This window comes from Lynx canadensis, chromosome E3 (genome assembly GCF_007474595.2).
Source record: "Lynx canadensis isolate LIC74 chromosome E3, mLynCan4.pri.v2, whole genome shotgun sequence".
Classification (NCBI taxonomy): Eukaryota; Metazoa; Chordata; class Mammalia; order Carnivora; family Felidae; genus Lynx; species Lynx canadensis.
In genome coordinates, this window is record NC_044318.1 from 9,609,709 (window position 1) to 9,637,123 (window position 27,415).

The 27,415-nt window shown below is 51.5% G+C and overlaps 1 protein-coding gene across 1 annotated transcript; it reads left to right on the forward strand.

Annotated features, from left to right (window-relative positions):
- The first annotated feature begins 6,204 nt into the window (after positions 1-6,204).
- On the forward strand, positions 6,205-10,979 carry RMI2 (RecQ mediated genome instability 2). The gene is made up of 2 exons (XM_030300601.2): positions 6,205-6,526; positions 9,311-10,979. The coding sequence occupies exons 1-2, from the start codon at positions 6,217-6,219 to the stop codon at positions 9,457-9,459; spliced, it is 459 nt and encodes a 152-aa protein (XP_030156461.1). The 5' UTR covers positions 6,205-6,216; the 3' UTR covers positions 9,460-10,979.
- Positions 10,980-27,415: the final 16,436 nt, after the last annotated feature.

A 27,415-nucleotide genomic window follows, 5' to 3' on the forward strand; every position in this document is an offset into this window, starting at 1 on the left:
ACTCTTTCTCTCTCAAATGAAAAACCAAAACACAGAGTGGCATTCGGCACATTCCCAAGTGTACAACCAGTGTCTCAACCTATTTCCAGAACATTCTCACCAGCCCAGAAGGAGCCACGTACCTGTTTAGCAGTCACTCCCCACTCCTTCCTCCCCCTCCCCTCCCCCAACCCCAGACTCTATAAGCATTAACTTCTATGTGGTTGAACTTGCTTCGTCCCTGGGCTGAGTCTGCCAAAGAGGGAAAGAGGCAGTGGTGTTTCCTGGCTGGGCCGGAACCATCACCACAGGCAGGCCTGGAGCCACCTTAGCCTGGGGCTGGGCTTCTGCTCTGGGTGTGTGTGTGTGTGAGCATACAGTTCTATGAGTTGTAACACAGGTAGATATTTGTGTAATGACCACCACCACACCCAGGACACAAAATAATTCCATCACCCCAAAAGGTGCCCTCCTGCAGCCCCTTTTCCATTCAGTCCTCTCTGCCTCCCCCAGCCCCTGGCAACCACTGATCTGTTTTCTGTCCCCCTAGTTTTAGCCATTCCAGAATATTCCAGAATGTCATATAAGTGGAATCCCACAGGATGAGAACTTTTGGATCTGCTTTCTTTTTTTTTTTTTTAATGTTTATTTTCGAAACAGAGACAGTGTGAGTGGGGGAGGGGAAGAGAGAGGGGGAGACGCAGAATCCGAAGCAGGCTCCAAGCTGTCAGCACAGAGCCCGACGCAGGGCTCGAACCCCCGAACCGTGAGGCCATGACCTGAGCTGAAGTTGGACGCTTAACCGACTGAGCCCCCCCAGGCGCCCCTGCGTCTGCTTTCTTTTGTACCCAATAGAATGTTTTTGAGATTTATCCAACTTTCCATATCTACCCACTGTCTATTCCTTTTTCTCGCGGAGTGGTATTTCAGAGTGTGGATGTACCAGTTTGTTTCTCCGTTCACCTGCTGAATGACATCTGACCTGTCTCTGTCTGGGGCAAACACAAACTAGCTGCTGCAAACGTCCGTGCTTTCGGCGTGGACCTAAGTTTTCATTTCCGTAGGGTAGGAGCCCAGGGGTGGGAATGCTGGGTTAGGTAGGGCGAGCATACGTGATCGTGCTCCTGGGTGAGTTAAACCTCTTTGGGTCTCGGTCTTCTGCATGGGTAAAATGGACACACCCACAGTACCTACCTCATGGATTATTGTGGGGATGAAAGGAGACGATGTACTTTTAAGGCGGAGTCCGGGCTCCATAATTGTTGCCTCTCGCTCTTTATTTTTTGGGGGGAGGCGGTTCATCTGTGTCTTTGGCTGTGTTTTTGCCCACAGCGAGGGGCTCACCCGCCAGGATTGGCATGACAGGTGAGGATTTCCTTGGGGATCAGAGGATTTCCTTGCAGGGGCCAGAGGTTGAAGTCCTGGGGAATTCGTTATCGAGTCTGGCTGAAGACAGAGGTCCTATATATGCAGGGAAGCCGTGAGTTAGGATGACCCAGCCCCTAAATTCCACAGAAAGGGAAGCTGAAGCTCAGAGGTCAGTCTTGCCCAAGGCCACCCAGCCGGGCAGTGGTAGAGAAAGACCTCGACTCAGGGCTCCTGATTCCCCAGTGCCTTCTTTGACCTCTCTGATCTCTCAGACGGGCACAATGATTTTGTCCACGCTGTAGGGCCATCAAGAGGCTTAAATGAGACAAAGTGTGCAAAGGCTTGTAATAGCGCCAGGCACACGGTAAGTGCTTGATAAAAGCTAACTTTGTTTTCTTTTTTCTAAATTTAAGATTGTATTGAGAGTCGCGTGCTCCACTAACGGAGCCAGTCAGGCGCCCCGAGAGCTAACTTTCTTAAGGGAGGAATTAATGACAGGAAGCTGGCAGGATTACAGACAGACTTCGGGGCATTCACGGATCTGCCAGAGACAGCATAGATCTCCTTCTCAGTGGTTTGGGATTTCTTGAAAAGTCAAGGAAAATGTGGGTCCCTTGCACCCAGGACCTTAGCTGCAGCCAGCAGCTAAGGGGGCCCCACCCTCCACTGCTCAGAGCTGCTCTAACGTGGTCGCCACTAGCCGCATGAGGCGACTGAGTCCTTGAACTGTGGCTAGTGTGCCGGGATGGGCTGTCAGTGTCAACTACACATTGAATTTCGAATTTCCCAACTTCACAGACTGTGGTACCTGCAAAGGTCCTGCCGTGGGAGGGCGCCTGGTGTGTCCGAGGGAGGCAAGCGGGGTTGCAGTGGAGGAAGTGAGGGGGAGAGGACATCTAGTGGTGTCTCTTTCTAGGTCTGTCCTCCTAGTGTATTCGCCCCTTTGGGGCAGGGGTCGGGTCCTCCTTGGAGTCCCTCTGTGGGAATGGCCCTCAGTTACACCCCCGCCTCCGGCGACTGGTCAGTACGGAGCACAAAGGCCCAGTCCCCTGCCCTCCCCGCCCCCCCAACCGTAGGACCCTTCTGCAGGGCTGGCCCAGCACCAGAACTTCTGGAGTTTACTCACCTTACTGCGTGTCTGTCCACCTGTCCTCCCCTCTACCTGCCCCGCAGACCACCTTCCCCTTTGTTACGTTTCACAGTAAGCTGGAGACATCTAGACACTGCCCCCCTCACCTGCTTCCTTTGGCGTGCGTCTCATTAACTACAAGATTTGGGTTTTTAAAAGCTTTTTGTAGTTTTTAATGGTTTTATTTTTGAGAGAGAGAAAGAGAGAGAGAGAGAGAGAGAGAGAGAGCGCGTGGAGGATGGGCAGAGAGAGAGGACACAGAATCCGAAGCAGGCTCCCAGCTCTGAGCTGTCCGCACAGAGCCAGACACGGGGCGCAAACTCACAAACTGTGAGATCATGACCTGAGCTGAAGTTGCATGCTTAACCGATTGAGCCACCCAGGTGCCCCCAAGATTTGTTTGATAGAACTGTTTTTTCATTTTTGGTTTGTTTGGTTTTTTTTTTAATCCCCCAGGGAATTGCTCCCCGGATGACCCAGGATAGTGGGTAAAAGTCTCCCTCATCTGGGGACCTGATTATTAAGACACCTGGGAGGGCTGCACCTCTTACTAGCTGTGTGGTCTTTGGGGTGGGGGTGGGGGAGGTCACATCACCTCTCCAAGCCTCAGTTTCTTCATCTGTAAAACGGACTTAAGAAACGCACTTACTTCTTAGCGCTGTCGTGAGGCGACTCCCTCGCTGAGACTCTGCCCCAGAAGTACCTGGCATGGTGCTTAGCACATAGGAAACGCTCAGCTAACAACAACTATGGCTGTTTTGAAGATGTTACTGCGTGGACAACCTTCCAGAATAAACTTCTTTTCTGGGGGCGGGAGGGTTCGGTCTTTGTTCCTGGCAACCAGAAGCATTTTAGCCCGATCTGCCTGAGAACTGGTGAATGGGTAGGCTGAATGCGAGGTCAAGGCCTAGAATTCCCCTTGTCTTACCTTTGTCCTTAGGTGGCAGGAAATTCCCTTCCAAGGGTCTTTGATCTTGCTTTGTTTGCTAAAGGCACAGGGGATTGCTCAAGGCCCAGGATGAGGGGGTGACGGGTAGGGAGGGAGATAATCTCCCATGGAGGGCAGGCTCACCCAGTGTGTGTTACCAGACCCGTCGGCCTGCTCACGATGGTGCTTTCAGACGTGGCTTTTGCAACCCCGGAAGCTGGCAAAATGCAGCAGCGCCTTAGATCTTTTTCAGGAGGTTCCAAGGGGCTGCCTGCCCATCAGTTACCACGCCAGCCACCTGGGTACTAAGGAGAAACGCTTGCATTGCAGAGGCCAAGTCTGCAGACTGGCTGCCCCCGGACCAGAGTCCACCACAGACAGCTTTTATTTGTTAAGCACTGAATACATTGTCGACTTTTTTTTTTTTTTTTAATGTGGCGATCATACGTTACGATGTCTTGAGAAATCACATCTGGCAACAGTGGGCCCACATTCCTGCGTGGCAGCCACGGGCTGAGTTTGATCAGCCCGTTTATTGGGCCACACGGAGGCCAGGTTTTCACTGCTCTAGCAGGTTCCCTGCCTGGCCGCTGCTGGCATCTGTGCTTGGGTCCCTGGCAGAGCTGCTGAGATAGACACAGATTCAAGTACTTCCGAGTCAAGACAGAGTGCGGTGAATCGTGTAGATTCGAGGAAGTCGCTCTTCTGGGGGGTGGGCAGGGGCGGGCATCGGCAATGTCCGAAGCCATTTCCAGTTGTCACAACTATAGGAGGGCATAGTGGGATCTAGTGGGTGGAGGCCAGGGATGCTGCCCCACGTCCTACGGTACACATAGGACAGCCTCCACAATACACACTTACCCAGCCCCAAATGTCAAAAGACACCCCAGATTACGATCGCAAACGGATCTTGAAGGGAGAAACTGACTTGAAAAATTAGCTCAACAACGTCTCCCGGAATAAAAGTGGTTTGGTGGGGGCAGGCACTTGGTGACTGGGCCAGGTTTCAACTGGGAGAGTTTGGGGGAACGCACGTCAGGCCAAGGACAGCACAAGCAAAGGTGACGAGGCATCTTTGATGCGGGGTGGGGTGGGGGGGGTGGGCACCAGGAAGGACAGTGAGATGACACGAGTGGTTCAAGAGCATGAAGTTTGGGATTGGATGGACTTGGATTTGAATCCTGGCTCTCCCCCTCACAGGCCTGTCATTGGCCTGAACCTCCTTTTTGTCTCCTGAGAAACGAGCGTAAGGAATGAGGTTATGTGGGTACAGCCTCGTTTATGCCCACTCCTGCCTTTGCACTCTGTATCCCAGCCATTCTGAAATGCTGGCAGTGTTTCCATTGCTTCCTGCTGTCTCCTCTCTGGGCCCTGCACGTGTAGTGCCTGCTGCCTAGGGGCCTTTCCCTTTACCCCAGCTCCCTTTACCATCACTTCTCTGGCGTTCAGGTGCCCAGGGGAAGGCACTGGGGACCCACCAGACGGGAAGGGTTGGATTCTCTATTGGCTAATGTGCCTGCTCCCTCCTCAGCCCAGCAGCCTGGTTATATTACAGCTCAGAGTGGAGGTGTAGAGGCCAGGATCCCACAGAGGCTACAAGCAGAGAGGCCAAGGGCAAGTCACATAGCTTTCATGAGTCTGTTTCCTTATCTGTGTAGAACACAGTCTTTACAGGGTGTGGGAGTCCATGGAACTCTCCCTGCAAAGCTCTTAGGACAGGGCCTGGCTCAGTACATCTTAACTGCTTTAGAAAGATCGAGCTCTTGCTGAATATACAGTACCCTCTGTACTGCAGGAGCCCTGGGAGTACAAAGTCTCCTAAGGACTAGTCTTGACTTTAAGGATTTGCCTGGTTAAGGATTTGTGGATTTTGCTCACTGGGGACCTACCCTTTTTTAGGGAGGAATTCCATTTCTAAGAATTTATCTGAAACGCGTACAAAGATTCAGCTCTAAGTAGGTTCACAGTAGTGAGTTTACACAATGACAAGTTGGAAGTGGTCTTAAAGTCCAACTGTAGAATACTGGTTAAACAGGTGATCTGACAAATGAAACATCATGAAGTCATTCGCGAGGCCGCAATGGGTATTTGTTGATATGGGGAAATGTCATTATTAAGTGAAAAAAATACAGAAAACATTATTTGTAGGTCAAACATATGGATGCTAATACACCCAAAAGTTAACAGTGGATATCTCGAAGTGATTTTTACATTTTTTTTTATTATTCCAGATTTTCTTCTGCAAGTTTTCTACAATGAATGTTCATTTATTTTGTGAACAACGTATTTTAAGTTTTAAATTATTGTTATTAAAATATCATGAAAATAGTAATAAAAGTGTCACTTTTACCAGCTGTCCCTGTCCCTCTTCCCAGCCTTCTCTCGTGACTCGATTCTTTATCACTCCCAATAAACATGGCCTCATCATGCTACTATTCCTTCCAGGATTAACTAGTATTGCTTAACTTCGGAGTAATCCTACCACGCAAGGTGATGTAAAGATGAAAACATTCTCGGGTGACAGGCATAGACATCAAGTTTTGAGATGCGTCGAAACAAGAAGCTGTTTACCTCCCTCCAAGTATTTATTCTCTTGTGAGTCGCTTCATCCCTCCACCCACCTGCTTGGGGACGTTTATTTACTTGACGTACGCATGCGCACTCCTGGAGACCGGTGGAGGCCGCCCGGCTGGGAAGCCCCGCCTCCCGACGCCGAGGATTGCTCCGTTCCGCCAGAACACCCCCTGATTGGTGGCCACGGCCCCCGCCCCGCTGCCTATCAAAGTTGGCGGGAAAGCGGAGGTGGGGAAGCATGGCGGCGGCGGCTGTGAGGGCAGCGGACTCCTTCGCCCGCGGCGGCCCAGCGGCTGTGCGGCTGCCGCGGTCGCCGCCGCTCAAGGTGCTGGCCGAGCAGCTGCGGCGCGACGCGGAGGGCGGCCCGGGCGCGTGGCGGCTGTCGCGGGCGGCGGCGGGCCGCGAGCCGCTGGAGCTGGTGACCGTGTGGATGCAGGGCTCGGTGCTGGCGGCGGGCGGCGGCGAGGCGCGGCTGCGGGACCCGAGCGGGGCCTTCGTGGTGCGCGGCCTAGAGCGGGTCCCGCGCGGGCGGCCCTGCCTGGCCCCAGGTAACGGCAAGACTGGAACGCGGGGCGGGTCCCGGAGGTGGGCCGCTGGGGGCGGGGCCTGGCCGGTCCCCCGCCCCGCCCCCCTCCCCCCACCCCCGCAGTCAAGCGGACCTGCTGGTAACCTTCGCCCGCACCCCGCGTAGACGCTCGGATCCAGGGAGTCCCCTAGTCGGAATCTGCGGTGGAGGGACCCCCGGCGTCAGTGTTTGTAACAAGGCCCTTGCCCACAGGGGATTTTTCTCCCCCATCAGGTTTTGGAAAACCCTGTACCGGACAGCCTCTGTTCATCCCTAAAGTCTAGACTCTTGGAGAGGTTTCTGCTGCGCCTCCTTCGCGGAACTGCCTTAGGCTGTCGTTCTTTAATGTTTGCCTCTTAAATCAGCTCAAACGCACCCCGAAGGCTTGTTCGGACTCGTATCTGGCCTCCACCCTCTGAGCTTTTATAGGTCTGGGTGAGGCTGAGAATTTGCATTTCTTTTTTTTTTTTTTTAATTTGTTTATTTTTGAGAGAGCGCGCTAGCGGGGGGGGGGGGTTGGGGGGGTTGGGGGGGGTAGGGGCGGGCAGAGAGAGAAGGAGACACAGAATCCGAAGCGGACTCCAGGCCCTGGGCTGTCAGCACAGAGCCTGAGGCGGGGCTCGAACTCAGGAACAGATCAGGACCTGAGCCTGAGTCGATGCTTAACCTTAACCGACAGAACCCCCCGCCCCCGCGACTGAGAATTTGCACTAACTAGCTCCCAGGTGTTGCCGATATGGATGGCCTTGGGGCCACACTCCTGAGAACCAGTAGGCCTGACTACTGGAGGGCCGGGATGGGTCTTTTGGACCACTGTATCTTTATACTTAGGTTGAATTCTTGGCTCTGCTCTTTTCCAGCCGAGCTGCCTGGAGTGCTTAACCTTTCTGGATCTGTCCTGCCTTTGTCAAAAAGGGGCCTGTTGTGTGGATCCAGTTAAAAAAAAAAAAAAGAAGGCCTTACCGTCGTGCCTGGCTCCTCGTGAGGTTTCAAAAAAATGCGATTATTGTTACTATGAAGTGCTCCTTTTCCCTTCTCCCCTCACCTGACCTTGCCCCATCCTTCAGACTCGTTCTGCCCTCCTCGCTGTAGCATTACTCTAGCACAGGGTCAGCAAACTACAGGCTGCTGCCTCTTCAGAGGGCTGTGAGCTGAAAATGTTTGGGCTTTTTTTTTTTTTTTTTTTTTTTTTAGCATTTTCAAACGGGCAAACAATCAGAAGGTTTCACGACATGTGACAAGTATAAGAAATGGAAGTGTGTGGAGGCTGGAGCTTTGTTTGAGAAAAACAGTCTTGGCACCAGCAGGGTGGGGGTGGTTGTGAAGAGGAAGTGGCTGGAGAGAGTCTGGAGTAGAAGCCATCGAAGGGGTCCAGGGCGGAGGATGAAGGCCTAATGGAAAGGAGGGGGCGGGCATGGTGGCGAAGGAGTAAGGAGACCGTGGAGAGACGCCGCTGGAAGGGGAGAGGAGGGGGGTGTGGGTAGAATGAACACTACGAACCCGGATTGTCTCAACTCAGGGGGAGGGCTCACACCAGTGAGCTCGTCCACTTAGTTGTGTGTCCCTTCGTGTAGATTTCCTCTTAACCTCCCCTGGTTGGGCATGGGCATGGTCATGGTCATCTTGCCTCGGGTCTTCAGTCATTCTTTTTCTGAGGGTTCTGTGACTCCCGGCGCGTTAGAATTATTCAGAGGGTATCGGCAAAGTGTAGTTTTAGAACTGGCCCCTGTCACCGAGGATTCCCACGTGGCTCGCTCCGGTGGCATCTGGAGGTGGGTTCAGAGAAACCTAAACCCATCGTGCAAGGGGTAGAACCCCAGAGAGGCAGGCGTCTGCTTGCCAGGCTTCCTTCAGCCAGAGCCCTGGGGCCTGCCTGCAAACTCAGAAGCCCTGCGATCAAAGCAGCCTCGCAGGGGCACGCATTGGGGGCTGGCAGAGAGCCTGCCCTTCCTGCTGTGTTTGGGGTTTTTTACACAATTGAGTTGTGTGTGGTTCGGACTGGCCAAGTTTTGCTTTCAAGGAGAGCCACTTCCCCCAAGGGAACGGGAAGAGTTGTGGTTCATATGTCATTAGATCGTCCCGATGGCGACCCACTCTCTTGTTCATTTGCTCTCTTGTTGATTTGCTGGGATGTGCCCGGCCGGTGGCAGGGATTGGTCCCGGGCAGTTGGAACAACAGGGTGGCACGGAAGGGTACTGCGGCCGGCTGAGCTCTTTTGGCATCAACGGACCGTTGGATTTACTTTGTGGCTGTCGGGGGCGTGTCTTTGCAGAAAGAGGACTGGACTGGCCCTGTGCACGGAGACCAGCCACATACCCTGTAGCGTTTGGGCAAGAAACAGACATAAGAGAAAAGCTGGGTGGGGGAGGGGGGGTTGCCCCTGCCTCAGAACATCCTGGGATGGGAGTCTCTTCCATCCTTTGGGCGTAATTGTTTTTGCGCGTGATGGTAGCTCGCTTGAATTTTGTTACAACATTTTTAACCCAGGAGCCAAAGAAGATACAGGTGTCATCATCCACGTCAAATGTTGAACTTACTGTCTATGTATGTATATATGTATGTAAATAGATATACATCTATTGTCTATGTGTATACTAGATCGATCGATCACTGACTGCCTTGGCATTTTGATTTCTACTCTCCCCCCCACTTTTTTGTCTCTAATTTGCCTCTCTGATAAAATTAAGCTCCCTGAAGGACGGGGTCTCCGTTTTGTGTTTGTTTTTGTATCGGTGTGAACATCACCATGGGCTTTTCTTCTTCCAGGAAAGTATGTGATGGTGATGGGAGTGGTCCAGGCGTGCAGCCCTGAGCCCTGCCTTCAGGCCGTGAAGATGACCGATCTTTCCGACAACCCCATCCACGAAAGCATGTGGGAACTGGAAGTGGAGGATTTACACAGGAATATTCCTTAGATGACATTGGAACCACTGCTAAAAACAGCAGAAATCCTGAAACAATTTAGGTTCCGACATCATGTGGATTTCATGGGTACCGTCCTATGTCTATTTCTTAAAAGTTTCTCAAAGAGCTTAGCTTCGGTTGACCAAGGACTCCGGAGGTAGGATTTCTAAACGCTGGGACACTCCACTTAACTCGGCCCTCGTGCTCCTTGCTTTGACGACTGTTTGCAGATGAAAAGCAGATGTGTGCTCTGTTTTTGTTTTTTTGCTTTTGTTCCCTTTTGGTTTGCGTGTGCTAATTCCCTTTAAAGCCCGCAGAAATCTCATGTTACATTTTCCACATTTTACGAGTGCTGATAACTTTTTCTGTTGCTGCTGTGACCCTGTTTTTACGATGCAGAATCTGAATGTCACTCCTTGCCGGTGGTGATTTAACTGTGGTTGTGGGCAGGGAAACAGACTTCCGGAAATGGGAATGACCTCGTGGCCCGCCTCTTCTCCCATCGACAACTTCCATATCCAGTTTGCAAGTCAGACAGCGTTTTCCTGCTGTGGACACCAGCCTCTCAGAGACAGTAGACGGTTCTCGTCTCTGAACCATTTAAGGTACATTCCTTGGAGATATGGATGGTAACACCTGTCATTCTTCCTCACTTGGAGATGTTGAAACACTCGGAAAGTTTCTTGTTGAAACTAAAATCAAGATTGAGAATGACTTTTAGGCATTAACTAAACTTCTGCATCATAACTTTTAGTGAGACACCGTAAGGGAGCGACCTTCTGGTGTGGAAGCTTCCCCCGCCCCCCCTCCATTGTCAGTTTTATTGAGATATAATTGACATACAGCACTGTAGAAGTGTAAGGTACACAGCATGATGATTTTAGAGTTCTTACGTTTTCTGGATGGAATGACTTTCTCATGATCAAATTCAGTGTGGGTTTCTGCTCTCTGCTACTTACCATGCCTTATTTTTCCTGAGATTGTAAATATCAAGGGAGTCAGATGATATTCCTACGTTGTTGTAGAGTTTTGTCGGACTATGGATCATCTACCACTAATAAATTATATGCTGTATCTTTTAAAAAATGGACTCTTTCGGGGGTTCCTAGCTGGCTCCGTCAGTAGCACATGCGACTCTTTGATGACCCACAGTGATATTACTAACTAAAGTCCGTAGTTGACAGTAGGGGTCTCTCTTTGTGGTAGGCAGTTCTGCAAGTTTTACAAAAGCATAATATCATTTGTCTACCATGATAGTATCATACGGAATAGTTTCACCACCCGGAAAAACCTCTGTCCCACCTTCTGACCCTTCCCCCTCCCTCAACCCCTGGCAACCACGGATCTTTCTACCGTCTCCATAGTTTGCCTTCTCCATAATGTCCCAGTTAGTTGGAATCCTACAGTATGTCGTACTTTCAGACCGGCTTCTTTCGCTTAGCAAAACGCATCTAAGGTTCCTCCGTGGGTTTTTGTAACTTGCTTGCTCATTTCTTTTGATCGTCGAATAACACTCCCTCGTATAGATGTATCCTGGTTTGTTTACTTGGTTATTGAAGGACATTTGTCTGGTTCCAGTTTTTGCTGGTTATTAATGGAGCTGCTATAAACATTCACGTGCAGGTTTTGTGTGGACACAAGGTTTCAGTTCGCTGGGGTAAATGCCTGGGGTCATACGTGAGCCCGTGTTAGCCTTGTGAGAAACCGCCAGACTGTGTCAGTCCTATGTGGCTGCTATAACAAAATGCCATAGATGCGCGGGGTCGGGGGGGGGGGTCAGTGGCAGGGGCTTAAAAACAACGGAAATCTATTGTTGACAGTTCTGGAAGCTGGGAAGTCCAAGATTAAGGTGCCAGCAGAATCAGGGTACTGTTTCCTGTTCCTAGATGGCTGTCCTCATGTGGCACAAGGGGTGAGGGAGCTCTCTGGGGCCTCTTTTATCAGGGCATAATACCTTCATGAGGGCTCGCTCTTGGACCTACTCACCTCCTAAAGACCCCACCTCCAGATACCATCACACTGGGGGTTAGGTTCTAGCACACGAATTTGACGGAGGGGACGCATATTCAGTCTACCGCCCTGTCTTCCAGAGTGACTGCCCCACTTTGCCTTTCCATCGGCCACGTCCACGTCCACGAGCCCCCGTTATCCCATATCCGCACCAGCATTCGGTGTTGTCCGCGTTTGGGATTTCCTGTGGTTTTCAACTTGGGGTTTTTTCCCTGATATTTTATGGATTTTTTTTTTTTTTTTTTAACTTCTAAAGGTAGGGCAAATTGGAAAGTACATGTTTTTATCACTGATCTGGGCTCGTGGACTGCTTGAAGCTTGTGTCAGGCCAGGTTCTGTTCAAAGTTTGGGGATTTTTCAGGCAATGTTGCCGAGCTCTGTCACGAACTTCGCGGCGGAGAGACCTGAACGTGAGTCGTTCGTGTGTCATTAAACTTGCTGTGTGACAGTGAGCACGTTATCTGACGTCTCTGCGCTTTAGTCTCCTCATCTATAAAATGCAGATCTTACCCAGCTCCTGGCACGGACAAGAGGAATGAAAGAAGAAGCACAAATAAATCACTTGTTCGTGCACCTGGCACATGGCAGGCACCAAAATGATCGTTTCTGGGAGGAATTTGTGAGTTCTTAACTTACATCCAACAACTGCCTTTAGAGAAATGTTTTTTTAAGAATAATTTTAGGTTTATAGAAAAATTGTAGAGACGGTACCAAGAGTTTCCATATACCCAGCCAGTCGCCTTTATTATTAACATCTTATGTTAGCGTGGTATGTTTGTTACAATTAATGCACCAACAGGGCGGAGAGAGAGGGAGACACAGAATCCGCAGCAGGCTCCAGGCTCCGAGCTGTCGGCACAGAGCGCAAGGCCGGGCTCGAACTCACAAACCGTGAGATCATGACCTGAGCTGAAGTCGGACGCCCAACTGGCTGAGCCACCCGGGTGCCCCGAGCTGCCATTATTAACTAAAGTCTGTACTTTTTTCAGACTTCCTTTGTTCCCCCCCCCCCCCCGCCCCCGCCCCAATGTCCTTTTTCTGTTCCAGGATCCCATCCAGGATTCCCCCTTGTATTTAGCTGTCGCGTCTCCTTAGGGCTCCTCTTGGCTGGCACTGTTGGCCAGCTTTGATTAGATGGACACTTAATCCTGACCTGGTCCATGGGATCTCTGCTCTAGGATTCTCAGCCTAAAACCGAATTTCACAGTTGTCCTGGGTTCCCCTGAGAGCCCTTGCACCAGGCTACGCGACATAGAAGTCTGCACTCCCGAGCTTTCCCCTTCTCTGAAGTCTGCTTTCTGCTCGAAAACTGACCCGGCCTGCCGAGAACCTTGTCCACCATATCCTGCCTCGTTTGCCCTCCCCTAACTTTTTGGTAAATAATGCCCTATTGAAAAAGGCCCATTAGCCCGATAGTGTTGCCTGGGCAATGACCTGTGTCAGGAGTGTGGGAGGCGGCCCCAGGAGGTGCCGGTGTTTTTCCGACAGTCCCCGGAGGCTGCTGGTGGCTTTCCAGGGGCTCACGGTGCTGGAAGTGTGCCGCCTCAGCAGGCTAGCCGGGCTCTGGTGGTTCTCCTGAATATTAATAGCTCTCACTGTTTCGGCTGGCGTTTCCGCCTTGACATCACTAAATGAAAACGCAGCTCGGTTGGGGGTTTTAGTTTTCTGGTGCCAAATCACAGTTGGTTTATCAGCAAGCACCCACCCCACCCCCCGCCACTTCCCCGCCAGACAAGGGCAGGCTGTGTGCTCCGGGCCGCCCAGCTTCCCTTTTGAAATTGGCTCTTTTCTAAGAACTGAAAATAAGCACCCTAGGCCGTGACTTCACTTTTCTTGGAACTGCTTTACATTAGAAGAAGAAAAAAAAAAAAAAAAAAAGCAACCTTCATTTAGCTGGTTTTGGATCGCTGAGTTCCCTAGTCATTTCTTCTGTATATTCTTGTAAAGCTGAAGCTTTACCGCAAAATTCTGCATCAGGTGAAGCAGGAAGGGAAAGCAGTGACCCCGTGAAATGGTCGAGCGTTCTGTGTCCTGGCCTGTTCGTGCATGATTTGACGCTGGAGGAGAGGAGGAGCTGGGGCGTCGCACCGTGGGGTCACATTCAGATCCCCAGGCTCTCAGGCATGACTGCTGTGGCCCTGAGACATGTCAGGCCACCAAAGGGGCTGGGGCTGGTGTTGCTAAACCTCAGGCCACAGTCCAAACTCACCCGACAGCTGCCCGTTTGCAAGGGTAAGGAGAAAAAATGCACTTGCAGCCACAGTGACCTACATTTAGCAGGCATTTTGGAACCCGTTCAAGAAGGCGTCTTCAAGGAGCCCCTGCCTGCTTAGGGGAAGGGAGAGAGTGGCTTAGCCCCACTCGGGTTGCAGGCCCGGTTCTGGCCTTTCCTGTCTGACCTTGGGCTTGGAGGTCAGTTTCCGAAGTCGGGATGGGTCTTCCCTCAGACGGGATGCGACCCTCGATGCACGTCCGTGGGAACCGGCGTGGGTGTGCCTTCTCACTGGGGATCTCGGGCACATACAGTGTTCTGAAATCAACTGTTAGTATCTCTGTTCCCATCGGAGAAGCCTCCAGTGATGCGATCGTGGCTTACTTATCTCTGCCCCGTGCAGGGCCTTGCAAAACTCACACGGGCTGTCGGTAAATGCTGGGGGAATGGCTGGTTTTTAGGGGGGAAGACTGAGGAAATCCACAGGGAACGGTGCTTTGGAAATCCACACGGAACCACACTTTTCAAATGAAAGGAGCCCCCACAGGCCATGCCTCACTAAAAGCACCCTTTGAATCAAGCACCCTGGGTAATTTGTAACCAGCCTGAGGGTGCTTGCTAGAATGTTTGAGAGCGTTCTGAAGTGCAAACAGGGACAAGTTGATTAAGAAAGAAAGGCTGGAGGAAAAGACAAGAGAGCCGGTTGAGCCCCTGCCTCCCCCCACGACAATTTATGCAGTTTGGGCAGAGTCTGAAATTTTAGTCCTGTGAGAATCAGTGAACATCTCTTGATAAAAAATGCAAATTCAACCAAGAATTACATGCCAGGGACCGGGCTAGAACATTTACCCTGTTACTTCATTTTATTGTGTCAATGCCTCTGGGACGTTCTTCTCCCTCCCCAACCCCCAAAGGGATGCGGTCCTTTGCCCGAGCGCATCTGGCCAGCAGGCTGTGGCAGAGACGGGTGTCCGGCCAGGTGATGTCCCACGCTGTAGGGGAGGTGGCCAGGGCCTTCACTGAGAGACAGGATCGCTCTTTCCGGAGAAGGTCCCGGGACCCCCTCTGGGAGCTCCCGCTCTTTCCACTTAGGTGCTTGCTCCCCCTGCTGGCCGGCCACAGACACTGCTGCCCTGTGCCGTCAGAAATGGGATGACCGCCAGAGACCGGAATGAAAAGCCACAGAAGGAAGCAGAGGAATAAAGTGGGGCCGTGAGACGCTCCACAGCTCTCCGCCCTGGGAGTTTCGCCCATAATGGCCAAGCCATATGGGGGATGGGGGGTGGTGTTGGATGGGCTCCGATGGTTCTGCTTTTGAAGCCCCCACTGCCTAGTAACTGAGTGGCCCTGGGCAAGTGGCCTCACTTCTCTGAGCCCTGTTTCTGTCATAGGTACAGAATGGATGGCTTGGGATCAGAGAAGTGAAGTAGCTTGTCCAGTGGGCTGTGAACCGGAATCCAGGGATTCGTAGCAGGTGCGCAAAAAATGTTCACCTCCCTGCTCTACGGCCAAGCACTTACTGGGCACCCGCTGGGTTCGAGGCTCTGGGGACACACACACAGTGACAAGAAGCACCGTTATCCTCTCATGTTTTACATGTGTGACTTCCCACCCTGCCTCCCTTCTCCCGCTTCTAGCTCAAGAAACTTCTGTGATTACATTAGGCTCACCAGGCTCTCCTCCCCCATCACAAGGCCCTTAACCTAATCACATCTACAAAGTCTGCAAAGGTCGCGTTCACAGGTTTCGGGGATTAGGATACGGACATCTGGGGGAGGCCTTCTGCCTGCCCGGTCTGCCCTCTGCCCCCGCAAAGTGCACGTCTTGCCAAATGCAAAGGTGCATTCACCTGGTCCCGGGGCCCTACATCTCTGAGTCTCCTCATCGAAATCTTCTGAGTGTGGTGTGGGCGGTCCTTGGGTGTAATCCATCCCGAGCGCCTCTCCTCGGTGACCCGTGGGGCCCAGGAAACAACTCAGCCCCCAAACTGCATGGATGGCAACCCAGAGGGCCTGCATTCTGGTTGTGCCCCTGATCGCGGGGACCAGAGACGTGATCGAGGCAAGAACGATGAAGAAGAAGACAGAAACAAGAAACAGGCACTAGCCCGTGGAAGTACCAAACCACTAGGCTTCCCTTCCCCCTGGGCAAATAGGAAAAGGAAAGGAGCTTCTCAGAAGGCTCTGTTCCCACCTGTGTCCATGAAGGAAAAAGCAGAAGCGGGAATTTTCATCAAATAGGTAGTTCCTGTTTTGGAAAGTCACTCAGACCCAGGCCCCTGCCCTGGGGTCTTCCGGTGCACGGCTGTGCCGCCCTCAGGTACAGAGACCGTCCCCCTGTACCCCCCCTCCAGCCTGGGCGTCCTGCGCGGAGACCTCAGGACTGTGGCACCTGGCTGATTATCAGCCCCACCTGGGCGACGTGTAGCCTCGTCCCTACCCCCCTGTTTAATTAGAACTCGTGTGGGCGGGGCTGAGGAAAACCTAAGCATCTAGAAAGCGCTCTGGGTAAGTTTTGTAACCGGCCTGGGGTCGCGACCGTGCAGATCTCTAGCTTCGGGCCCGGAGCCCCTGGTGGGGGTCAGAGCTGCTGTGGTGCTGGTTGACCGCTGAGTCCTTGGCCTCCTCAGGCGGGGACCCTGGAATCCAGAGGCAGGGCAAGTAAAAAACTCAGAAACTCCTTGGACCAGGACTGGGGGGGGGGGGCACTCGTCCCCCAGCTTCCCCGAGGAGGAGGAGCGGAGGATGGGGCAAACTCCCACGGGGGACCTGGGCTGGACCACCTACTTCTCCCTCCCGGGCGCCCCGGACCATCCTCGGTGCTGGGCTGCTGTGAGGTTGCCTGTCGTAAGGTCGTGACATCAGGTCTCCTTTTTATATTTTCTTATTTATTTTTTAAAGGTTTATCTTTGAGACAGAGAGAGACAGAGCGCCAGCGGGGGAGGGACAGAGAGAGACACACGCAAAATGCCCCGCAGGCTCCAGGCTGTCAGCCCAGAGCCCTACACGGGGTTCGAACCCACGAGCGGTGAGATCCCGACCTGAGCCGAAGTCAGACGCTTCATCGACTGAGCCCCGCAGGCGCCCCTCAGGTCTCCCTTTTAAAAAGTGAGTCCGTTTGGAGGAAACCGTTAGGGGAGCGGTGGTACCCGCGGTATGGGAATGGCCTGGGGTCGGGCAGCCTGCCTGCTTTGACTTGACCTAGAACAGAGCTGCCCAGTCCGGTATAGTAGCCGCTCACCTCGTGAGGCTGTTGAGCCCTGATAGGCACCTTCTGCCACTGGTAGGGTTGCCCAATTTAGTAAACAGAAACACGGGCCCCCTCCCGTCCCTTCAGTGTGGGCTGTGCATGGTGACTTCCTTCCAAAGAGGTCCCTGTGGAGAAGGTGGGCTGGGAGGGTAGCTCTACAAGGAGAAGCCTGACCGGGTGGCCAAGGTGAACGTCAGTCGTGCGAAGTCCCGTTGATACTGGGATATGCCCTTTGGTAGGATGTGATGAGAAGGGCACCTTCCCTCCCCGATCTCGCTCCCCACGGCTACCCTCCACCGTGAGAAAAACACGAGGTCCGTCCTACTTGATGGGCATTAGACAAAGTCCCTGACCGGTACTCCTCAGAACTGTCCAGGTCCTCAAAATCAAGGAATGCCTGAGAAATTGTCACAGCCGGGGGGGGGGGGGGAGCTGGATTGACCTGTGTTGACTGATACCACAGCCACGTGTGACTTTTGAAATGGGGGCCGGGGGGCCGCCTAAGGAGACCGGACAGCTCCATGTACGGTGGGATCTTGCAACAGAAAGAATGCGGGACGAGAGGAGGTCCCAGTGGGGTGTGCACTTGAATTAATAACTTTTTAAGTTTATTTTTGAGAGAGAAACGGCGTGAGCTGGAGAGGGGCAGAGAGAGAGGGAGGCACAGAATCTGAAGCAGGCTCAAGGCTCTGAGTTAGGTTTTTTTTTTTAATCTTTTTTGATGTTTATTTTAGAGAGAGATAAGAAGCGTGAGTGGGGGAGCGGCAGAGAGAGAGGGAGGCACAGAATCCGACCTAGGCCCCAGCGAGCTGTCAGCACAGAGCCTGCCTCGGGGCTCAAACTTACAAACCGCCAGATCCTGACGTGAGCCGAAGTTGAAAGCTTAACCAATTGAGCCACCCAGGCGCCCCGTAGTTAATGACATTTTTACAGCGGTCTATTGTTGGCAACGAATGTACCATACTGGGGCGCCTGGGTGGCTTAGTCGGTTGAGCTTCTCTCTTTTTTTTTTTTTTCCCATGTTTATTTTTGAGAGAGAGAGTCGGCGTGAGAGGAGGGCAGAGAGAGAGAGAGGGAGACACAGAATCCGATGCAGGCTCCGGGCTCCGAGCTGTCAGCACAGAGCCGGACTCAGGGCCCGAACTCACCAACCGTGAGATCATGACCTGAGCCGAAGTCGGACGCCTAACTGGCGGAGCCACCCGGGTCCCCCAGGCATTGGGCTCTTGATCTCCGCTCAGGTCGTGACCTCAGGGTCATGAGTTCAAGCCGTGCATTAGCACGGAGCCAACTTAAAAAAACCATCCTAATGGAAGGTGCTAGTAATCAGGGAATCTGGGCATAACTGTATTTCTCTGTCACGATTTTTCTGTAGATCTAAAACTGTTCCTTCTTCCCCGCCCCCCCCCCGCAGGCTTTTATTAAAAAAAAGAAATACAGGCTGCTCAGTTAAATTGGAATGTCAGATAAACTAATACTTTTTAAGTATAAGTATGTTCCATGCAGTATTTGGGATGTGGTTACACTAAAAAATTTACCTATCTCCCTGCCATTCAAATTTAACTGGGTGTCCCACATTTCTTCTTCTGGCAATCTTGATCAAACTGAATTCTTAATTCCTATGAATTTGAATGTGAGCAGTCCCGCGTGGCCTGTGGCCCTGGGAGGTGCTGGGCAACACAAGTGTGGGTCATGTGGCTTGCCCGGAGGTCAGCAGTAAGAAGGCAGGTGAGGCCGTGGAAGCATCTTCTAATTCCAAGGCTGGCCCTCTTCCCACCGTGCTTGCCTGGTTCCTGTAGAGAAGGAACGGTGCTCTGGAGGATCTGCTGGGAGCCCAGTGGGCAGCGTGGGGCCCCCCAGGAGCCCTGGAGAGGCACTGGAGGTCTCCAAGTCTCCCCTCGGTGTGACAGCTGGGGCGGGTGCTTGAGACCCTTGGTTAGGGACCATCGTGGCGCATAACAAAGCGCTATGGACGCAGCAGCCCGTCCGGCCCCGCCCGCTTGGGCTTTCTGTTTCAGACCTCACCAGGCAGAAGTCAAGGTGGTGGCTGGCCGAGCTATTTGCAGGAGGCTCAGGGGAGAATCTGTTTTCAAGACAGATCGTTGGCAGAGTCCAGTTGCTTGTGGTCGCAGGACTGTGGCCCCCTTTGCCTCAACCGGCTGCAAGTTGGAGGGCTGCTCTTAGCTCGTAAAGACGACACCCCCGTTCCTGGCCATGTATTCCCCTCCGTCTTCAAGCCAGGAACAGTGTCGAATTCCTCTTGAGTTTCCAATCCCTGATTTCCTCCTCTGCCCTCTAGGCTGCAATTTATTTTTTTAATTTTTAATTTTTTTTAAATGTTTTAGTATTTTTGAGAGCCAGTGTGTGAACGAACAGGTGGGGGGGGGTGGACAGAGAGAGGAGGACAGAGGATCTGAAGCTGCAATTTAAAAGACACGTATGAGGAGCACCTGGGTGGCTCCATCCTTTGAGCGTCTGACTCTCCGTTTCAGCTCAGGTCCTGATCTGATGGTTGGGTGAGTTCGAGCCCCATGTCGGGCTCTGCACTGACAGTGCGGACCCTGCCGTGTCCTGTTTATTTTTATCTCATAAATAAACTTAAAAAAAAAAATGATACAGGGCATGTATGAGAAGGTCAGGCGATTTGGGACTCCAGTGACCTCTCCAAATTCCCTTCACTGTGATCCCCAGATTCGTGTTGGATTGAATGGGAATGTCGTGTGTATACACCAGGGCTGGGGATCTAGGGAAGCCATCTTGGAATTCTGGCCACGATAGGGACCACGTGAGGGGTAAAGAGGGTTCCAAGCCAGACAACGTGCTTCAGATCCCAGCTCCCCACCACCGTGAGGCTGTGTGTGGCACCCGGGGACACCATGAGCCTCTGTTTCCTCGTTGGCAAAACGCGAGTGAGGGTGTCCCGACTGTTGAAGACTTGCCTGGTCTTTGTAGGCGTGAGAATGGCGTCTTCGCTGCTTTTCCCACATTCTTCGCCCTTCTGGCTTGTGACGAGGCTCTTCAAGAATGAGCTCACTGGCTTGGGCTCTCGATCTCCCCGGTCTGGCAGGCTGGACCAGACTTGGCATGGGAGAGAAATGTCAGTGGGGGGAAAAAATCTGTTAAAAAATGTATGCATGTAGTAAAACGCGTATCCAGTTCCAACATAAACAGAGTCGCACACGTTGCTGTGTGTTAATGAGCCCCAGGTAGGAAATGTGGGGCAGGTCCAAGTGAATTTCCGTCTGTTCCCTCGCTGCCCGTGGAAGAGACTTCTGGCGTTAGCTTGCCGGTGGAGGCCTTGCTCTTGGAGCATCCTGTTTATTCCACGGTCATGGGCCTTTAGAACCAAATTTGCTTGAAAGCCTTGTGAACTTCTTGACGGAGAAAGAACAAACGAGGCATCTTGGGTAATGTGAAAGTGAGCGGCCAGTTTTGCGCAAGTTCCAACATGGGTGGTTTGTAACTAATTGGAAAAACATGCCTCTTCTGTTGACCTAATCCTTCTTGCAGTTGCCTGGGCCTTAAGTGTTCCCCGGAGGCTTAAGGGGGCGTAATTGGCGCCCAGGGTGGTCACCACAGTTACAAAAGGGGCAAAGAGCTCGTGCCTGTGTCGGAGAGTCGGATCGGGCCGGCCGGGTCTGGGGGAGCAAGGGCCCCCGTCTCTCACCAGCCTCCTCAGCTGTGGCACAGGGGTAGGTGTCCGGGATGTCAGAGAGGAGGGATTCGTCCTCTGGCTTTAAATTTAGCCCTCAGAACGAAAAGGTTCTGGAGGCAGAGCATGGGGCCCAGGCAGGGAAAGGAAACAGGCGACCTTTGAGCCCTCGTGGAGCCGAGGAACCCCTCACCCTTTGCTTAGAAGCCCGGTGTTGGGTCCTTGCATCCTTCTACAAGGTTCTCTTCAGAAATACAGAAGCTCACAGTGCTACTTTCGCTTCCTAATTGGGGTTCTGTGTTCCCAGGGGCAGATGAGTGGCTGGGCCCCAGCCTCACCAGTGTCCTTCAAGAGAAGCCTCCGTCAGCAGAGTAAAGCTCAGCCGTGGCCAACATCACCACTCTTCTGGTCTTGGTCTTTGTCTTCTGGAGACGCAAACGTGTGACTGACTCAGCCCCGCCCCCCCCCCCCCCCCCAGGTCAGAGGGACCCCGTGCGTCCGTGACCCGGCTTTGCCAGCTCGTCTCAGTCCCCGGGGCCTCCTCTCTCAGAGCCGCTGGGTGGTTTGAAGATGAAACGCGGGCTGTGGCCCTCCGTCCCCTCTCAGCACAGTGCTGTCCAAGGCGAAGGGGCGGGGGGTGCGGACCAAGAGGTGATACTGTAATTAGAGTTATAAGGCTTTGTGGTTTCCTCTCTCTGTCTCCACTTCCTTCCTGAAACCCCAGAAGAGGCTTCTCGGGAAAGGAAGGGCCTTTCAGATGCGGGAGCCTGGCTGGGAATGGCTGTTCGCAGTTAGGCTGGCCGGCTGGAGGCCAGGGTTCCGAGGCCTGGATGTGGGTTGGATCCACTGGGGCCACTGAGGCACAGGGGGTCTACTCACTGTTGAGCTGGGCCCAGCATCCCGCAAACGCCACCTTTGTGCCTCCTTCGGAGCGGCTCTGACATTGAGAAGAAGGGTTGTTGCGTCTTGTCCTGCTCGGGACAGGCCACTTCCGGTGACCCCATAAGGCCACACCGGGTCCTGTACCTCCCAGGAGATTTTCGGGCAGGATGCGTGTGTATAAAGGGCCCCAGCCCTTGAGTATTGGCCCTTCTTGTTCTTGATAATTCCACAGTTGGGTAAACTGGACCCGCTCTCGGTGGAAGCAGGTTGCTAACCCTTAGAGTAGTCAAGCTGTTTGAGGCTCCATTAGGAAGTGGGCAAGGACGGTTACTCTAGAACCAGGGATGGGGTTCCTGTTTGGAGGGGCTCCGTGGCTGGCCAGCCCCTTGTTTTGTGGCAACTTTGACCTGTTCCAGGCGCCTGAGATCCTCGGATTGGTGGCTCTGGAGCACAACAAGCTACATAACTCGCAGGGCCCAGCCTAAAGTGAAAACGCAGGGCTGTTGGATCAGCTGGGCATTCAGGCAAGTGTGGGGACGCCTCTGAGCGCAGGGCCCTGATTGTGCGGTGCCCCTGCTGCAAAGCCGGCCCTGCTCTGGGGAGCGAGTGCAGGGCGGGTAGCCGGTCTGGGCACGTAGGTGGATTTCATCACCCCACCATCCCTCCCGGGTCACCTCGGACGAGTGCAGTGAGTCGAGGCTGGGAGGCTGGCTGAGTGTGGCCCGCAGTGGCCGAAAGTTGGGGCGGGGCTCCAGGCCGCATCTTGTCTCTACTGTGGACACCCGACCTCCTCCTCTGTCACAAGGCTTCAAGCCAAACACGGAAGACCAGAAAATGATGCATTAAAACGGTCACTCCCTTGGGGCGTCTGGGTGGCTCAGTCGGTAAGCATCCGACTTCGGCTCAGGTCGTGATCTCACAGTCCGTGAGTTCAAGTCCCGCGTCGGGCTCTGTGCTGACAGCTCGGAGCCTGGAGCCTGTTTCAGGTTCTGTGTCTCCCTCCCTCTCTGTTGCTCCCCTGCTCACACTCTGTGTCTTTCTCAAAAAGGAATAAATATTAAAAAAAAAATTTTTTTTAAAAGTGGTCACTCCCCAAGTCAACATGATCTAAAACCATTTTTTTTTCTAATTTGTCATATCCGTGCATTTGGGTTAAACATCTCTTGTTCTATAGAGAAAACCGACCAAGTTGATGGCTTCAAAAGCAAATCCATCCCTGCCGGGAGACCTTACTACCTGTGAGCATGGAAGGGTCACCCAAAATGTGACCCTGGCTCCTTGTTTGTTTGCTTTTTGGCCTGTGGCCCCCGGGCATTCCGGCAAGCTCATTGCCCTGGGCCAAGTTGTGTGAAAAACTAAACCTTTCTGGGTGGTGAACTTTATTTTTAGTTTTTTTATGTTTATTTTGGCGGAGGGCAGAGAGAGAGAGAGAGGGAGAGCGAGAAGCCCAAGGAGGCTCCACAGTGTCCGCACAGAGCCTGACGTGGGGCTCGAACTCATGACCCACGAGATCATGACCTGAGCCGAAGTCAGATGCTCAACCGAATGAGCCACCCAGGCGCCCCGGGAGATTTACGTTTATAACAATCTCCATTTGTAAAGGTGTCTCCCTCTCTGTACCTGAAATTGAAATCTCTAGAAACTCCTATCAGTGGACAAGGTGCTTAAGTCTATTCAACAAACCGTAGCCTTGTTTACCGCGCCTTTCCTGGTAACCTCCCCAAAACAGGCTTCCTGACACCTTTGTTGGGTCTTTAGCTGATGATGTTATTTAAGCTGGTAGCCTTGGCAACCTCAGGAGTCTAACTCCTGTTTCCCGGGGTATATCCCATACTTCTACGAGGTACGCATGTTAACGAGTTGTTCGTTTCTGTCTTGTTGATCTGTCTTTCATTATGGCTGGGGATGTGTCAGCCAGGAACTCAGAAGGGTAGAGGGAAAATTCTTTCTCCTCCCCTGTGGTTTCTGGTCTCCCAGATGGGACCCACTGGGACACCCTACTTGCTCTGGAGCCTGCAGGTAGGGTCGTGGGAAAACTTACAGAAGCCAGGGAAGGGGAAGAATTCTAACCAAAGTCGACTCCCCCAGGTCTCTGTCTGGAACGCCTCATTGACAAACGAAGGTAAGACTTTCTCACCCTTGGCTTGACAAGTGGGGATTGGTGGCAGAGAAAGATTTGTAAAAATTCGTTCTTTGGATCATTTCTCACCTCTGCACATTTGGGCTTCCGTGGTGTGGTGACGGATTCTTTCTTCTTTGCTGGAAATTTTATTTTACCTTCATTTTTGACAGATGTTTTTGCTGCATTTCCTGCCAGTTTATTCCATTTTCTTCTGGCTTCCACTGTTTCTAGTGAATTCGGCTGTCTTTCTTATTGCTGTTCGCACAAATGTAATGTCTCTTACACCCCCAAGCTGCTTTTAAGATTTTCTCCTTTTCTTGGGTTTCTGTTTGTTTATGATGTGCCTAGGGGTGGTCTTTTTTGTGTAAATCCTATTTGGGATTTGCTGAGCTGCTTGGATCTGTGGATTGATATCTTTCATCAATTTTGATTAATTACTGGCTATTATCCCATATATTCTTCCCTGTTCTCTCTCTCTTCTCCTTGTGGGCCTCCCATGACACTGATATCAGACAACTTGATGCTTTCCTGCAGGTCTCAGACACGTGTTCTTTGTCTCTTCCTCCCCCCGCCCTGCTGCTCTCTTTCCATTTTACTTTTTCTCAACGTTTTGTTTATTTTTGAGTGTGAAAGTACAAGCAGGGGAGGGCCAGAGAGAGAGGGGAACAGAAGATCCGAAGGGGGCTCTGCGCTGACAGCAGCAAGCCCAATGCGGGGCTCAAAACCAACTGTGAGATCGTGACCTGAGCCGATGTCGGATGCTCAACCAACTGAGCCACCCAGGCGCGCCACCTCCCCCACACCCCCCCCCCCGCCCCCATTTCATTTTCAATTCTTGTTTCTTTCTGTGCTTCACTCTGGATAACTACTATTGACCTGTCTTCAAATTCACTGAGTTCTTTCTTGGGCTGTGTCCTGTCTGCAGTTAAATTACTCTGGTAGATTTTTCATTTCCGATACTTGTATTTTCCAGTTCTAAAACTTCTATTTGGTTCTTTTATAGAGTTTACATTTTTTCTCTTAATTTTCCATCTCTTCATTGTCTTGTTTGACCCCTCAATTCTTTAACATATCTTCAGGTATTTGCCTCTTCCAGCATCTGGGTCATGCCTGAATCTGCTTTCATTAACTGTGTTTTCCTGTTTCCTGTAGCTAGTAATTTTTGATTGTATGTTGAACATTGTGGGTGACATGTTATGAAGAGTCTGGATTATATGATCTTCATCTAAACAATGTTGAGTTTTTTTCTTGAAGACAGTAAAATTGACCTTGAGCATATCAAGGCTTGGTTTTAGCTTTGTTAGAAAGAGTATATTTCAGGTCCCACACCCACCCCTCACGTTCTAGTGTGTGGCCCCTATTCTTGGGGTATGGTCTGCACTCTTGAGGCCAAGCTTTTCTGGGGTGTCAACCGAGTGCCTAGGACACTCAATCAGAATCTTGCCTCCTAGGGTTGGAACTATATGACTTCTACTACTTTTTTTCAGTTTACCTACCCCTCCTCCACCCCTGAGCTATTTTCCACTAGGCCTCCTAGTGTCTCCTCCTGACGTGCACAGTTTAGGATTTGGTCAAGGAGCTAAGGTGAACCTCTGTGCAGATTTCTGGGGCTCCCTCTGTGTGGCTCCTTCCCCTCCTGTGTTTGCCCTGTGCGTCTCAAGTGCCTTAGCATCCTTGAACTCTGATCTCCGTTACCTCCAGTTAACAAGACCACTGTTCTCCGTTTGGGCTACATATCCCTGCTCAATGTCAATACTGTCCGTTTCTCCTTTCCAAAGAAAGCCATGGTGAATGTGGTGGCTTCATCTCAAGGGCTCCTCTTTTCTGAAGAATGACAGCTCTGTGCTGCAGTGTAAATGATTATTTTATGTATTCTGCTTAGTTTCAGAGTCCTTTATGGCAGGAGTGGGAGTAATTCACTGAGGCTGGCAGACTTCTTTAAAACTTAAAAAAAAAATTTTTTTAACGTTTATTTATTTTTGAGAGAGCACACGAGCAGGGGAGGGGCAGAGAGAGAGGGAGACACAGAATCCCAAGCAGGCTGCAGGCTCTGAGCCGTCAGCACAGAGCCCGATGTGGGGCTCGAACTCACAAACTGTGAGATCATGACCTGAGCTGTAGTGGGACACTCGACCAACTGACCCACCCACGCACCCCTAAAACTTTTTATTAGATTATGAAATGTATATTCTGGACTTCTGGGTTTTGAGTCCTGCTTAGAAAGGACTGTCCTACCAAGAGATGGTTAAAGTTTCTTTGGGCTTTCTTCTACTTTTACAGTTTCATTTCTTACGTTTAAATCTGACTCATCCATACTTCATTTACTTGGAAGAAAAAGGTAGAGGGGTCTAACGGTGTTTTTCCCAGAAGCTAGCAAGTTGTTTGAATGCCAATAACTAGAGAGTACTTCCCTCCCCCACTTATCTGAAATGAAGTCTCTCATTTTATGTTACCTTTTGAATGGATTGTGTGTATTTTTGACATATGTCCCATTGACATGTGTTATGTACATTTTCATACGCATATTTGTTGGTATGAAATTTGTTTTTAAGTTTATTTATTTTGAGAGACAGAGTAAGCAGGGGAAGGGCAGAGAGAGAGAGGGAGAGAATCCTGAGCAGGCTCTATGACATCAGCATGAAACCCACGTGGGGGCCTTAACCCACGAACCAGGAGATCAAGACCTAAGCCAAAGCCAAGAGTTGGACACTCAACCAACTGAGCCACCCAGGCACCCTGTGAAATTGTTTTAATGACTGCAGGATCATCTGATTCAATATCTGATAGGGTTAGCTGTTCTTCATTCTTATTTTCAGAAATGTCCTGGTTATCGTTGTTGTTTAAAAATGTCATGAACTTGAGGGGCACCTGGGTGGCTCAGTCGGTTAGGCATCCAACTTTGGCTCAGGTCATGTTCTCACAGTTGGTGGGTTCAAGCCCCGCGTCAGGCTCTGTGCTGACAGCTCGGAGCCTGGAGCCTGTTTCAGATTCTGTGTCTCCCTCTCTCTGCCCCTCCCCCACTCACACTGTGTCTGTCTCTCTCTCTCTCAAAAACAAACATTAAAAAAATTTTTTTCATGAACTTTAGAATCAGCTCGTTTAGTTGAAACATGACGTGTGTTCCTACCGCCAGCCCCAGGCAGTCGCTATCCTGCTCTCTGACTCTACCAATTTTCCTTTTCTGGAAATGGCATATAAATGACATCACACGACCTGTGGTCTTCAGCATCTGGCTTCCGTCACTCAGCACGTTTTTGAGATTCATCCCTCGTGTGTTAGGTCCCAGTACTTTCTTGTCGTTGCTGAGCTGGTTTGTGTATTTATTCATCATTGGGGGGTATTTGTGTACGAGTCTTGGTGTGCAAGCACGTGTCTTCATTTCTCATCGGGGGCAACCTAGGAGTAGAATTGCTGAGCCACATGGGAAAAGGATTTCCAACTTTTTAAGAAAGTGCCAACCTGTCTTCCAGAGCGGCCATGTCCTCTCACCCCTCCTGCCAGCGCCTGTGAGGGCTCCAGTTCCGCATCCTTCCGAACACAAAAGATGGTGCCATCTTTCCAGTGTTGAGTCTCTCTAGGTAGGAAAATATGCAGCACAGCTTTCTTTACATTTAAAGTATTTTATATCCTCCGGGGTCTTTGAAAATATTTCTCAGTCTGGATTGTATACATTTTAGCGCATTTGTTTCTGGGAGTTTTCTTTTGTGTGTGTGTGTTGGGGGGGGGTGCTGTTGCAAATGGAATATTTTCTCTTGTTAACGTTTCTAACTGCTTCCTGTTTGTACCTAGAAAGGCTAGGTGTTTCGGTGTGGTACGTCGGCACCCCATCCCTTGGTGAAA

Coding starts and splice junctions, on each gene's coding strand:
- RMI2 (XM_030300601.2), top strand. CDS start 6,217: ATGGCGGCGGCGGCTGTGAGGGCAGCGGACTCCTTCGCCCGCGGCGGC. Junction 6,527..9,310: donor GCGGCCCTGCCTGGCCCCAG/GTAACGGCAAGA, acceptor TTCTTCTTCCAG/GAAAGTATGTGATGGTGATG.